At 53.4% G+C, this 13,531-nt stretch overlaps 1 protein-coding gene and 1 long non-coding RNA gene across 3 annotated transcripts; one reads left to right on the top strand and one right to left on the bottom strand.

Annotated features, from left to right (window-relative positions):
• Positions 1-849: 849 nt before the first annotated feature.
• LOC109263882 (uncharacterized) lies at positions 850-4,367 on the bottom strand. Of its 2 annotated transcripts, XR_002078440.2 has the most exons (3): positions 3,067-4,367; positions 2,777-2,968; positions 850-1,081 (listed from the first exon to the last, which is right to left on the bottom strand). It is a non-coding gene; the product is annotated as an uncharacterized LOC109263882 (long non-coding RNA). The 2 variants fall into 2 exon arrangements; XR_002078439.2 differs by having other exon boundaries at positions 2,777-4,367.
• A 111-nt stretch (positions 4,368-4,478) lies between these two features.
• On the top strand, positions 4,479-8,187 carry HOXA11 (homeobox A11). The gene is made up of 2 exons (XM_019443674.2): positions 4,479-5,226; positions 6,685-8,187. Exons 1-2 carry the CDS (start codon positions 4,479-4,481, stop codon positions 6,915-6,917), a joined length of 981 nt encoding a protein of 326 aa, XP_019299219.1. The 3' UTR covers positions 6,918-8,187.
• Positions 8,188-13,531: the final 5,344 nt, after the last annotated feature.

Raw genomic sequence — 13,531 nt, 5'->3', positions numbered from 1 at the left:
GTCAGTGAGCTGGCCTCAGTGCCCAAGCTAGCACTAAGGGGAAAAGAGGGCACCCTAGCAGCAGCGGCACTTGGGGTTGGGAACCCCAGTCTAGAGTTGCTCCCTGCCCACTGTTCTATTCTCCCTTTGAGTGAACAGGTGTTAAGCTGACTATCAAGTGACAGTCCTTTCGGCTCATGCCCCTCAAAGGGCTGTGCTGCAGACATCCCCAGCATGACAACCCCCCCCCCCCCCCAGTGAAAGAGCCTCACGTTGCCCTGGTGCGCACCGACTGCACCAAAGCTACCTGGCCCGGGCGCTGCCAGCAGGCACCCTTCGGCTGCAAAAAGAAGTGGAGGGAGGCGGCAGTGCTGGGCAGAGGCACCTGGACACAATTTATTCCAGTATCCTGCCTGGGGAGGTGGGTGGAGTGTAGGACGCAGGAATCATCCCCACCAAGATGCACTCAGCCCCAGCAGGAGGATCCGAGAGGTGCTGCAGAACCCCTCAACCCCCACCCCCCACCCCCCCATTTAAGGCCAAATCACACGGAGCCTTGCAAAGGCTCGGTCTGCTTTGCTGAGCAAATCGCCTCGTTAGCCGTTTCCGCCTGACCACGCTGACGCGGGGGCGCCAGCCTTCTCCTCTCCGGGTGGCCATCTCCAAACGCGGCTTGGGGAACGAAAGGGCCCGGCCCTGCGAGGGCTGCCTAGACCTTGAAGTTTGGAAAAACAACAAGAAGAGATTGAAACGGCTCCCTCCCTTCTCCGCAGACACACACGCACCGTCAGGCCGCCGCCACTTCCTGCCTTTGTTTTTCTTCCTCCAAAACATTTTTGGCCTTTTGCATTAGCTGCCGTGGGGCTCTGGGTTGAGGATAAAAGGAAATACATGCTGAAGATTGCTTTCTGGAGATGGCTCCGCTTTGTGGAGCTCCTGAGAAAGAACAGCTCGTGGGAAACCAGTCGGCAGGGGCCAATGTCACAGCCTCATCCACTCGATCTCTTTAAGAAATACAACTCGGACTTGGCATTCCAGGTGGCCTTAGCACCCGGCAGGTCTTCCCCTGAGCAGGGTGGGCTCAGTTCGGGTGTAGGGCCTCCTGCAAAGCGGAAGAGTCAGTTAGGCTCAAAGCAAAGTCAAAACCAAGTACCTGCAGCTGTGCCTCCCCTGCTTGCCCAGATTTGGTCTGATGCTCCAATCTTCGCCCACCCCCAACTATTCCCTCCCACCCCCGCAAACATTCACACTGCCAGTATATTCTGGGCAAGAGGGGCAGGAGCGGGCAAAGCTGGGAAAAGTCCGAAGCCTTGGGGATCTGAGCACCCCCTCCTGTCGCTGCTGGGGAAGTAAAAACATTCGCCACTCCAGGCATTTTCTCTTCTCCTGGCATCAAAAGCCTTTCCCCTCATCCATCTTTGCTGCAGCACCCCAACATATCCTCTTCCGGTCTGTGTGTCCCTCCCGGCACCCCGCATCGGTACAGCCTTCTTGAATTACCCTGCCAGCTGCTTTGGGAGAGCCTTCCTCCATCCCAGCCTCTTCTCGGAAATTTGCCTTTGTCTCCTACAGATACCCATGGGATCCAGACCTGCTGGCACCCTCTCGGCTTGGCTCTCAGGGGCACGGGAGGCGTTGATTACGCAGAACAGTGTATATCCCCATACTGACCTTTCTGCCGGTACCCCCTCTCCCTGGCACTAAGGGGAAAGCCGATCTAATTAGGAGAGGGGCTGCGTGCAGCTTGGGGGAGGTAGCCTGGCGTCCCCGGCTGGCGGGCCACCGCAGCCGGTCTGCTCAGGCACAAGCTGAAGTTGACTGCCAAAACTGCTATAAAACCCCAGGTCTGTCTAGAACTGTTTTCGGTTCTCCTAGACGCCCCCGGGTTCAATTATAGTCTTAAAAGCCCTAATACAAGTGCAAGAATTTGTTTGCCTTCACCCAGGGGCGGGGCAAGCCCTGAAATGGTGGCGCCTTTGTTACAGCAAAGTCACTGAAACCCCTCAAGCATTCCTTTTGTTCGAGGGTCGGGGTGGCGGGGGACTGGGTGGGCTACTGGGAGATAGTTTCAGAGAGCCAAAATCAAGTCCGGGAACGGCTCAAACACTACTGTTCGCAAACCTCTCCTTCTCCCTTTTATATTCTGTCTCCAAGAAAGAGATGCTGTGGAGAAATAAATATTTTGCCTTGTTGGTCACTGCTGGAAATCGAAGTTTTTTCGCTGCAGGGCAATCCCGTAACTGCGATTCCCAGCTTTAGGAGGTCTCAAGCTGCCTTTCCCCAATAACCTTCCTTCCCACCAGACCTCACTCACACCACTGCTGCCCTCTGCACAGTGGACAAGCCACAGTGGACAAATATGTCAAGCTGAAGATGCACAAATAATTTCAAGTTCAACTCTTAGGGATTCAAGGGGTATGAAAGTTCTTGCAGCAAATCCTGAATAAAGAGTTCATTAAACCAATGTGTCCGACTAGTTTGATTTGTGATAAGCAACCCTTGTAAAGGAAGGGGGTAGGAGCCACATAAACATTAATGCCAATAAATTAGTTTACTCCACTGCAGAGTAATTACTCGATATTATTGATATTTACAGCAGGTATTCAAATGCAACGGTGGGCCATCATTTGGAGAAAACACATAATGAGAATAGTTCTTTTCCAGTGCAATACATGATTAGATTTGTTATTGAGTCAGTTACAGTCAGCTCAGCAATAAATAAATAAATCGATGTTGACACTTAAATACCAAAGATCTTAGAGTTTATACTCTAAATCTCCCCGAGATATATAAATACCTTCAGCTATTTCCTGGATGGGGAAAGGGAAAAGGTTATCCTTTTTCATTTTTCAACTTTGCTTCAGCGACATCCAGCTCCTTCCAAGAAGATAGGTGTGGGGAGGCCCCAGGGCTGGGCCCCTCCCAGCTGCGGTCCTGCCTGGCAGCCCTGTGCCCTCTTTCACTTCTCCCAAACGTTGATAATTCAATCCTGCAGGATGGCAAGCATTTTTCACCATCTTAATATTTTTCTTTCTTTTTCCCAAGAAAGCTAAGACTCCTACTAGCAGCTATGGCCCCTGTCTCTACCTTGGGCTCAAATCTAGCCTTTCTGAGGCGTTCTTGTCACCCCCGGTCCCGCGAGTTTGGGAAGCAGCGCTCTTTCCTCTGGTATTGTGTTTCTTCTGTGGGATGAGTAGCAGAAAAGGCGCCGAGCCTTCTGAGTTTCTCCCTGCACATCACTGGCTCTCACGCTTCGCCAGGAAGGAGAGGAAGCATGTTACCCTTTTCTCAGCCACGGCTCCCTGTCCCTAGCCGTCTCCTCACTGCCCCCACTCAGCTCTGAAGCTCCGCTGGCAGCCTGCTGAGCCCGCGGAAGGTGCAGCATACCCAGGAAAACGCTCCTCGGCTGTCAGCGCCCCTAAAGCAGCCCAAGGCTCGCCTCAACCGCACGGCTTCCCGGGTCCTCAGCTCCATGAGACCAGGCAGGCGGGCGGACCCATGCACCGTGGCGCAGCCCCCACAGCCCCCGGCTCTGCCGGGCGACTCCGAACCCCGGCAGGCAGCGGGGGGGGGGGGGGGGGGGGGTTCTTCAAGGGCAGGGGGTGGAGTGAGGAGGCCGGCGGGGAGAATGAAGTGGAGGTGGATCCCGGGTAAGACGAAGGCCCTTCCGGGACCTGCAGATGCCTGACAAACCGCGGGGGAAGCCGCCCTGGTTGTTGGCGGTTTAGGGACGGAAGGCACTAAAGCGCTTCGGAAGTGACCATGAATGCGAGCGTGTAATCAAGTCACCGTGCAAATCGGGCAAGCCACGAGGCAGGCACATCCACGGCTGCGAACCCTGGCCCCGAAGGGGGTCCGGCCAGAGTCGGAGGCAGAGGTGGTTTCCAGAGCAAGCCTGTGGGAGGGGGATAGCGAAGAAGGAGGTGCGAACGCGAGCCTCCAGGAGAATAGATTCCAGGACCGCGCACGGGCCACGCAGCGACGAGCTCCCACCCGGCCACCCCCAGCCTGGGGCATCCCTCACCCGGGGAGTGATGGGTGGCAGGAGTTGAGCTCTCTCGCCGCCCTCGGCGCACTTGAGGGCCAGGACCGTGCAGCTGAGCACAAGCGAGTGGCATGGGACGCACCCCAGCCTCGCCGCGCGCCGGGAGGCCCCCCAGCCAACATGAGTTACACCGGCGATTACGTGCTTTCGGTGAGAACACCGAGTGACGATCTGTTGCTTCCCCTGAGGTGGCTACAAAGAAAGGAAGCCGGGGAGGGAGGGGAGGGGGGGAAAGGAAAGGGGAGAAAAAAAAAAAAAAAAGGCCCGGACCAGCTCGCAGCTTGTCAATTTCAACATCGGGTCACATGACCAGCACCTCCCTGCTAAGGATGGGGATAGATTTCCACGTCAGCTTACGTCTCCAAATTTCTACTTCACGGATCCGCTTCAAAGAGGCAGCTGCAGTGGAGAATCATGTTAAGCTCGGCTACTGCGGAGAGCCCAAGGTAGCCCAATGATGGATTTTGATGAGCGTGGTCCCTGCTCCTCTAACATGTATTTGCCAAGTTGTACTTACTACGTCTCGGGTCCAGATTTCTCCAGCCTCCCTTCTTTTCTGCCCCAGACCCCGTCTTCGCGCCCAATGACATACTCCTACTCTTCCAACCTGCCCCAGGTCCAACCCGTACGCGAAGTGACCTTCAGAGAGTACGCCATTGAGCCCGCCACTAAATGGCACCCCCGCGGCAATCTGGCTCACTGCTACTCCGCGGAGGAGCTCGTGCACAGAGACTGCCTGCAGGCGCCCAGCGCGGCCGGCGTGCCTGGCGACGTGCTGGCCAAGAGCTCGGCCAACGTCTACCACCACCCCACCCCCGCCGTCTCGTCCAATTTCTATAGCACCGTGGGCAGGAACGGCGTTCTGCCACAGGCTTTCGACCAGTTTTTCGAGACGGCCTACGGCACCCCGGAAAACCTCGCCTCCTCCGACTACCCCGGGGACAAGAGCGCCGAGAAAGGGCCCCCGGCGGCCGCAGCGACCTCCGCGGCGGCGGCGGCGGCGGCGGCGGCGGCGGCAGCGGCAGCGGCCACGGGCACCGGCACGCCGACAACTTCAAGTTCGGACGGCGGCGGCGGCGGCGGCGGCTGCCGGGAGGCGGCGGCGGCAGCGGCGGAGGAGAAGGAGCGGCGACGGCGCCCTGACAGCAGCAGCAGCCCCGAGTCGTCTTCCGGCCACACTGAGGACAAGGCCAGCGGCTCCAGTACGTATAAAGGCAAGCGCCCTGCGCTTTATGAAAGGGGAGTTGGAAATCTAGCGCAGCACCGCTGTTAAATTTTTATATGCTGTTTTATAAGCATATAAGGTTTATGAAGGGCCTTTAGGTTTCCCCCAACAAAACTTTGTTATAAAAGGCGGGATCACGTGGCGAGTGCTGAAATTGGCCGTGAAATACCCACCGGCCAAGGCATGCCTGCAAAAAAAAAAAAAAAAAAAAAAAAAAAACACAACACACACACACACACACACACACACACACACACACACACACAACTCCCTTTTCCCCTTTTTTCCCTTCTCAGTCCCAAGCCCGGCAGCTCGACCCCGCTCAGGGCCAGATCGGGCTGGGGAGCCGGAGGTGGGCGCCTGTAAATTCCCCCTGCAAAGGCTCCGGGAGCCTTTGATAGCGAGGTAATCCGGAGATTTTTATAAAAGCCATGTGTTGCGCCGGGACTCCAGTCCCAGCCGGGATTCAAAGGCATCCCTGTTTAACGACGGCGCTAGGAGCGTGTTTTACAGATAAAATAGCCCGCTGTAGCTCGAGCAACACATTAAAAGGAACAAATTAAGCCAAAGTTGGCCTTTTTATCCAAAAGGAAGCCATTTTCCTCTGGCGCGGTGGCAATTACGTGCCGCCTTCTGTCCAACTGCATGTTACTAACAATTGTTATTCAATCTGTCAAAAGCGGGTTTTTCCTTTCCTCTTGTGAAGTTTTATTGAAAAGGGGAGCAAGTGAAGCCTGCCGGCAGCTTTTGGGAAGCCCCTGTTCCCTCCACCCTATCTAAATCAGCACCCCTGCCCTGCTGGGGACCTGGGTGGCTCTGTGGCCTTGGTGCTCAGGGAAGGCCCAGGGTAGGGGGCTTCCGCTGCCACCCCCTCACCTCGTGGAAGCCAGGAGGCTGGTCCAGGAGGCAGGAGTTGGTGGCCAGAACGCAGGCTGACAAAGACCCGGCAGCTGACTCAGATGCTAACAAGGGCCGAGTCAGGGCCGCAGCCGGGAAAGACTGGGGCTGGGGCCGACTTTACTGCCTCAGGAACCAGCAGCCCAGGTGCTTGAAGGTGAAATGTCCGCGGGCGGCTGTTTGTTTAGTCTGGCGGGGCTGGAGGCAGCCGGCAACCCCCACTCGGCGGCTTTGAAAGCCGCCTCTGCGGCACAAACTAGCCTGTTGCTGTAAGGAACCCTCCTTTCTGCTCTGGGGGCAGCGTGAGCAGCTTCCCTGGGGGCCTATCTAGGAAGCTGGCTTTTATCTGGGGCTGAGTCTCCGCCTGCAGCCTGTCCCCAGCTGGCAGTAGGAGTCTGAAGGCAGGGGACTGAGGAGACCTTGATGGGGTTTGCACAGGGCCAGTCCCTTGGGCCAGCCCTTTTCCTCCACTCGGGGCTCAAGGACGGACTGCAGCCCCCACACCTGACTCACTCCCTGCTTCTTTCTCCCTCCACAGGTGGCCAACGCACCAGAAAAAAGCGCTGCCCCTATACCAAGTACCAGATCCGGGAGCTGGAGCGGGAATTCTTCTTCAGTGTGTACATCAACAAAGAGAAGCGCCTGCAGCTGTCTCGCATGCTCAACCTCACTGACCGTCAAGTCAAAATCTGGTTTCAGAACAGGAGAATGAAGGAAAAAAAAATTAACAGAGACCGTTTACAGTACTACTCGGCCAACCCGCTCCTCTAAGGCTCCAGCCTGCTGGAATTGGGTGGGGGGTTTCATACACGTGAGATTATATGCAGATTTTGCCCTTGACAAGGTCAAGGCACGTGGTGACTTTCGAAGAAAAGAGATGTGCAAAAGAGAGGAGGCCACACGGAGACAGCCTCTAAGGAGGCGGCCCGGGACTCTCTTGGGCATCTGTGGTTAAGATTCCTAACAAAAATTGGATTTGGAGAGTTGTGCATCAACTAGAATAAATGGTTTGGGACCCCTGGTGGTTCATTCTTGGAGACTGTGGAGCTTTGGGCTGGGTGTGGTCTCCATCAGGACTGGGCCCCCTGCCAAGCGCCCTGGAGAACGACCTGGGCCCAGGACCCTCCACATGGAGCCTGCCCACCCCCCAGGACCCCTGCGTCAAGAAGCTATTCTGTCTTTAAACCCAGTTCAGCTTGGGGACAGGAACAGGAGGAAGGGGGGAGGATTCCTAGATGTTCCGAGTGGGGCTGCTTTCCAAAGCCAATGTGAAAGACGGCGGCTGGACTAAAAGGTGACTGTGAGGTGGGAGAGGGCTGCTGATCCTGGAGGGGAAAAAAAAATCTATTCCAGGTGGCATTAGCAGCTCTCCACCCCTCCTAGCCACTCAATGCACTGTCTGAGGCCTGGGCTTCCAGCAGTTGTCTCCTGCAGCCCACCTAGTTTTTCCTACCGGTGAGGGTTTTCTTCCTGGCCTGCCACTCAGGCCTAAAGCCTGGTCACAGAGCAGACCTTTCCCGAGGTGGAAAACATCAAAAAGCTAAGAGGCTGCATCCAGGCCGCTGGCCCCAAGATCTCTGCAGGAAATGCCTGTGGAGTGCGGCAGCCTGGCAAAGTTTCCACCACACTTAATTGAGGCTTGGATTTGCTCAGCGACACAGTGGGCCGGGCCAGCGGTCCCCAGCTATGAGGGGCTTGAGTCCCCAAAATACCCAGTTCTGGCACCGCACTCTGCCCTTCGCCGCCCCAGAACTGAGCTTGGAAGCTTCCGGCGACCTTCCAAGAGCTCAAGGGAGTTTGGAATTATTTTAAAAAATAAATATTATATTATATATATATATATATATTTCCCTGCAGGAACCAAAGCGAATTTTAAAAGATGCAATGTAGAGGGGGAAAAAGATGATGAAGAGAATATTTAAAGGCTCTATCTGTTTACAGTGTTCCACAATTAAACTCACTCACTGCTAAAAATATTTGAATGTACGCTTCATACAGGGATGGTGTTCAAAAGACTTGTAAATAAAAGAACCATAACCTATTTTGTTTGAATACTTTTTAAATTTTGCCATTCGTTGACTTCCTTGGGGGATTGGAGGGGCGGGAAGGGTATTGGGAATGATCTTTTTGATTTCTTGGAATGTTCGGAAAGCATAGGGGTAAGCTCTAAGGTAGTCTGGCCCTACAGGCTCTGGGGACCTCAGCTGAGAAAGCCAGGTACCCTCCCATGGAATCTCCTCTGCCTCCCTGTTTTAAGAAGTGTCTGATGGCTCTGTTTGTAATGGGAGTGTTGGCCTGTCCTCCGTTCTCACCCACCACGTATGTCGCAGCATGTACACAGGCGACAGGGCACAAGGAAAATAAAGACTGTGGAAACTTGAGTATTGGGTCCTGGTGTGACAGTCCTCTTCCTGTTTGCCTTTTACTGCCAAATGTTTGCCCCCCCAACCCTCCCCCCCCCCAAAAAGGGGCAAGTTATCAGGCCCCTGCAGGGGTGGGGAGGTGACTTAGTCGGGATTTAACTCCACTGGAAGCCAGGCTTGGGAAGCCAAGGTGGCTGGCCAGGTCCTTTTGGGAAGGGTGGGGGGCGGGGTCCCAGGAATGGAGTATCTCAGGACCTGGAATTGGGGGTTTCATCCTTTCAGACTGGAGAGAGGCTTGGGAGAAAGCCCTGGGCTTTGAAGTGGCTGATTAGTTTGATCCCAAGCTGGGTTTGCTCACCTCAGGACTAGGAGGCCTGAAGTAGAAGCACTGTAGGGTGCCCTGGGGATCTCCTTAGGAAGACAGAGACTGGTCTGGGCACAAAGAGTAGACTCTCAGGAGCCTCTATGGGCACTTTGTCCCAAGCTCCCAGCTGAGGCTGCCTTTTCCCTTTGGGGAAAGAAAGATGCCGGTTTCCTCTTTGTTTCCTGCCTTTGAACTTCTGCCTTAAATTTGGACATCACCCATAACCTTGAGGGGCAGAGCGGAAAGGCCAGAGCCTTTTGTTGCCCACCCCCCCCCCACCTCTACCCCCACCCTCTCCCTAGCCACCCAGGCAGGGCCAGAACTGCAGAGAAGGTGGAATTTGGAGAGAGGCCACAGACCCCAGACCGCGCTTTGTTTATGTGTTTGTGTGTTTGTCTAACTGGCGCGGCTGGGGAAATCGAGCTCAAAAGGGAATGGGACAGACCCCCTAGATGAATGTCTAGGTTGATGAACAGACACACGGAGGTGAACAACGACTCTCTTGGGGGGCAGTGAGGGGTGGGCAGGGAAACCCAGGGTTTAAGGAAAGACTTCCTTTGGGACGGTTAAAGATTAACCAAAGTCTTGCAAGTTGCTAGAGAGAGTCTAGCCAGGAGGACTGTTCGCGGGCGGGCGGCGAGCGGGCGCGGGTTTGATTTCTGAGCCCTATAAAAGCCCATCCTCCGATGGCTGTGACAATGTGGTCGTAAACCCGTCCGGGGCCGGCCAATTTGCATATTTGGAATGCGCCGCTATAAACCCGGCTGGGGTTTTGCAGCAATTTCTTAGATGTAAAAATGAGATCTCTTTAGCAGCGGGCTGGGCACATTCTTTCCCTCAGTCTATGCCTGGAGCCTGCTTCCCTCTCCCGGGCTCCGGGCTGAAGTTCGGGCTAGGCCTAGTCACTCAGCCGCCACGAGATGGCGCACGTCCGATCAATGTCAAAGCCGCCGGGGAGCCGGGAACCCCAGCGCGATTCTCGGCCTTTGTTCGCTTCTGATACTAAGAGCAGCACGTTACATTATTTCACTTGTCCCGCTCCCCTTAGTATCAAAAAAAGGGGGGGTCACCTTCGAGAAGTAATTGGTGTAATTTAAAGCAACGCGCCTTCTTTAGGCCTCGCGGGCGTCGCGGCACGGAGAAGCCTGCTGTCCCTTGGCAGTGATTTCGGAAATGTGTCAAGGTAAGAGGCCACAAGTTTAGCAATTTCAATCTGGCTGAGGCGGGAGTGGGGAAGTGGCCGATGTCAGAGCAGGACTGGGAAAAGTGGCTGGGTTTGTGCGCTCTGGGTGACGCTATAGGCACTCAGCCCACCCCCCCCCTTTCTCCCATCGCTCACTAAGGTTGGAAAGCAGGGGGAGGCCTAAGTGGAAAAGTTGACGATTTAAGCTCCCTGCGCCATCAATTCACCCAAGGCGATCTTTCAGTTTTCTAGAAATGTTCAGAATGGGACGAGCCAAGGATGGGGGGCATCCAAGAGAAAGAGTTCTGCTTCTACTGGGATCGGGATTGTGGTGGCAACAAAAAGAGAGGGGGGGCAGAGAGAGGGGAAAAGAGAGAGAGGAAAAGAGAGAGAGAAAGGAGAGAGAGAGAGAGAGAGAGAGAGAGAGAGAGAGAGAGAGAGAGAGATGGCGGGGCTGGGAAAAATAAAGTTTCTACTCCAAACAATGAGGTGGTCAGCAACCGTGGCCGCTGGAGCTGGCTTATTCCCTGGGGCAGACATCCGGGAGGCTGCTGGTTTCCTACTAGGTGCCCCAGCAGCCTGGGGAAAACCTTTGTTCTGAAGAAGGCCAATTCAAAAAAGTCACATATGATTTTTGAAGCTTCCAGAGAAGTCTGTATTTGCTTATTCGGAATGTACCATTATAAACCGGGCTGGGGTTTTGTGGTGATTTCTTAGATGTAAAAATGATATCTTTTGCATATTTTGCAAAATATGCAAAAAGGGTATTGGTAAATACCTATACGTTTTCGAAAGCTCGCACTGAGAATCAACTCTGATCACAATCTGTCCATCAGCGTTGTCATAAAACAAGTTTTAAAATAATCGTTTGACTTAAGATTTCAGAGGCTGGATTCAAAGGTCCTCTTTTCTTATATTTAAGTTTTTATTCCGATGTTTTCATTAGTTTCTTGAAATGGTTTTTTTTTATTTTACAAATATACAGTGCATGGGTGAGTGGGGGCAGGAATCTCAGAAAACAGGCGCTGCCTGTGTGCCTGTGTGTGTGTTCGTAAATTTGTCTATCAAAAGTCACTAGTCTTTGTTGAGCTCGGGATTCCAAATTCTGTCAGAATAAGGCAGCCACAGGAACCACACCGAGTGGGCACCCGCACCATGCTGTCTGCAGCCTGAGCCTTCCCTAAAATCCCAGAACCACTTCCAGTTTCAAGGCCAGAAGCAGTTTATTACGGACAAAATTAAGGATACTGTAACTTAGGGAGCATGAGAAAAGGCCCCAACACTCCCCCATCAGGAGAGAAGGGCCAGTTTAATGGCTGGATTTAGAGAAAAGTTTAAAGTGCGTTGTTGAGGGATAGATTGCACCTGATTAATTCAAAGCAGACACAGCAAATATCCCTGGAAATGCTGACATTCTTAAAGATGAACGAGAAAAGAATGTCATCGCTTACAATAAAAAATATTTTAACTATACAGTAAAGGAGAGAATCAGAGAAGTCCATAATTTTTGTTAAAACAGATATGTGAAAGTAGCGTTTATTTTTCCTCTGTGATGCTACAGCCCAACTCCACAACGGGTCAGTTAATTCTGACCCCGGAAAGCCCTGAGAACAATTTACAGATACAGATTGTTTACTGGCTATCTCAATCTCAGTACCCAGTATTTTTAAAAAGAGGTGTTCTTTGGTAATAACAGTTTGTTATTTCTGGTCATTTGCGAGGGCCTACTCAGGAGGAGTAGGAAGCCGCTCTCTGGTGAAATGCATCGTAATCCTCACCAAAGGGCTTTTTCCACTGGCCTGGCGATTACTTCGGCTCCATGGCCACGGGGAGGGGAAGCGTTATTACCCAGGTAGAAACAGACGATATTTACTCCTAAATAAAACGTGGGCTTTAGGGGCTGCCATATAACCACTACACAGGCCTGGCTGAAGGAAGCAGGCACCGAGAGTTTTAGGTCAAAAGCATCCTGAGGGCGAGAGAGAGAAATTCAGCAGCTGGGAGGGAGGGAGAAGAGGAGAGAAGAAAAGAAGGCAAATGGGTTAGAGGGAAGAGAGTGTCCAGAAGCCTACACATGCTGCAACTAAATCACTTTTCTTAATCTCTCTCGGGAATGGAGAACCTTGGGAAAGCCCAGGCAATCGATAAACGGAATATTCTATTGAGAAAGTTAACACCTCAGTGTTACAGTCTGGGGAGTGAAGAGGCTTGGGGGCAGTCGGGGATGCTGGGAGCTCCAAGACCAGCTGAAAGGGCAGTAGCCTCTAACTTGAGTTTCTGCTGCGTGGATATCTTCTCGTCCGAACCAGCGGCAGCAGGCCAGTCGGCGCCCCGGCGCGTCGGCAGGCTGTCCATTCCGCTCGGCTTCAGGCTCGGCAAGCCCCAGTGGGGGTGGGGTGGCGGTCCTGGGCCAGAGAAGAACTCTCACATGGGCTTACACACTCCTCATCATCGTCATCCTTTTTTTTTTTTTTTTAAGCAAGAAACTCAACATCCCGTTTGGTTTATTGCAAGGGTAGAAAAGACACTGGAGAAAAACATCCAGCTCTCCCAAAGGTCAGTGAAGACCCAAGTGCCAATGCCATGGTCTGAGAGGCTGCAGCAAGCCTTCCACCTCCTCTGAGTCGGCAGCCAAGGGGACCTTCATATAGCAGATGCAGCACCAAGCTGACTTTTGTAACCTTGGTTGGCACCTGCATGCTCTTGGATCTTATCCAGCCTAGAAGCCCATTTGGTCACCCTACAGAGCCCTGACCAGACTAAGCCTGAACTGCCTAGGGCCGGGGCAACCGGCTTGTCTTACCAGTCAAACTGGCAGGGCTGCTGAATTCCGGAGGGTCCTGGAACATTCTGGAGGGCCCAAGGAGAAGACTGTGAGGAGTCTGTGAACTCCTTGAGAATGATGGGTCAAATTGTGGGAATGCCCAGATGTGCATTTTTCACAGGATAAGAATCAGAGCTTGGCCTTAGCTTTTCCAAAGGGGCCTTAACTTTCAAAGAGAAAGATAGGTTTAGATCATTGACTTTTCACTTTATTTTCTTAGCCTCTGCCATCTCAAGCATCCTCTCCCATGGCCACTGACCCTTTCCAATCTACAGCCTTGGGAAGTTGCTTTGTGCATTTAGTGGGGAGAGTAACCAAGTCCCGGCCCATTGGCCTGCTGGGACGTGTTCTTTTCAAGGAACCCTCTCCTGTTCTTGGGACCTACTTCACACTCTGCAGAGCTTTCTTGATTGGCATGAGCAGTGCTAAGAGGCAAAGCCCCTTCTCAAGCAGTCCTCAGTTTTGTGGCATTTCCCAGTAGCACTGCTGAGCGCCACAGTCCCAATGCGTTACACCCTCCTGGTGAGTGGGATAAGGACCAAGCCCATCCAGAGAAGGGTCCTAGGTTTCCGAGCTCTGAAGCTTTCCATATGTAAGTTTGTCCATCTCGTGGGCCTAGCCAGATTAGAAATTGCCTTGGCCTTGTTCGTG

The sequence above is a fragment of the Panthera pardus genome, unplaced genomic scaffold, assembly GCF_024362965.1.
Source record: "Panthera pardus isolate Hobbes unplaced genomic scaffold, ASM2436296v1 HiC_scaffold_8, whole genome shotgun sequence".
Lineage (NCBI taxonomy): Eukaryota > Metazoa > Chordata > Mammalia > Carnivora > Felidae > Panthera > Panthera pardus.
This window is presented reverse-complemented; position numbering and strand designations above follow the sequence as displayed.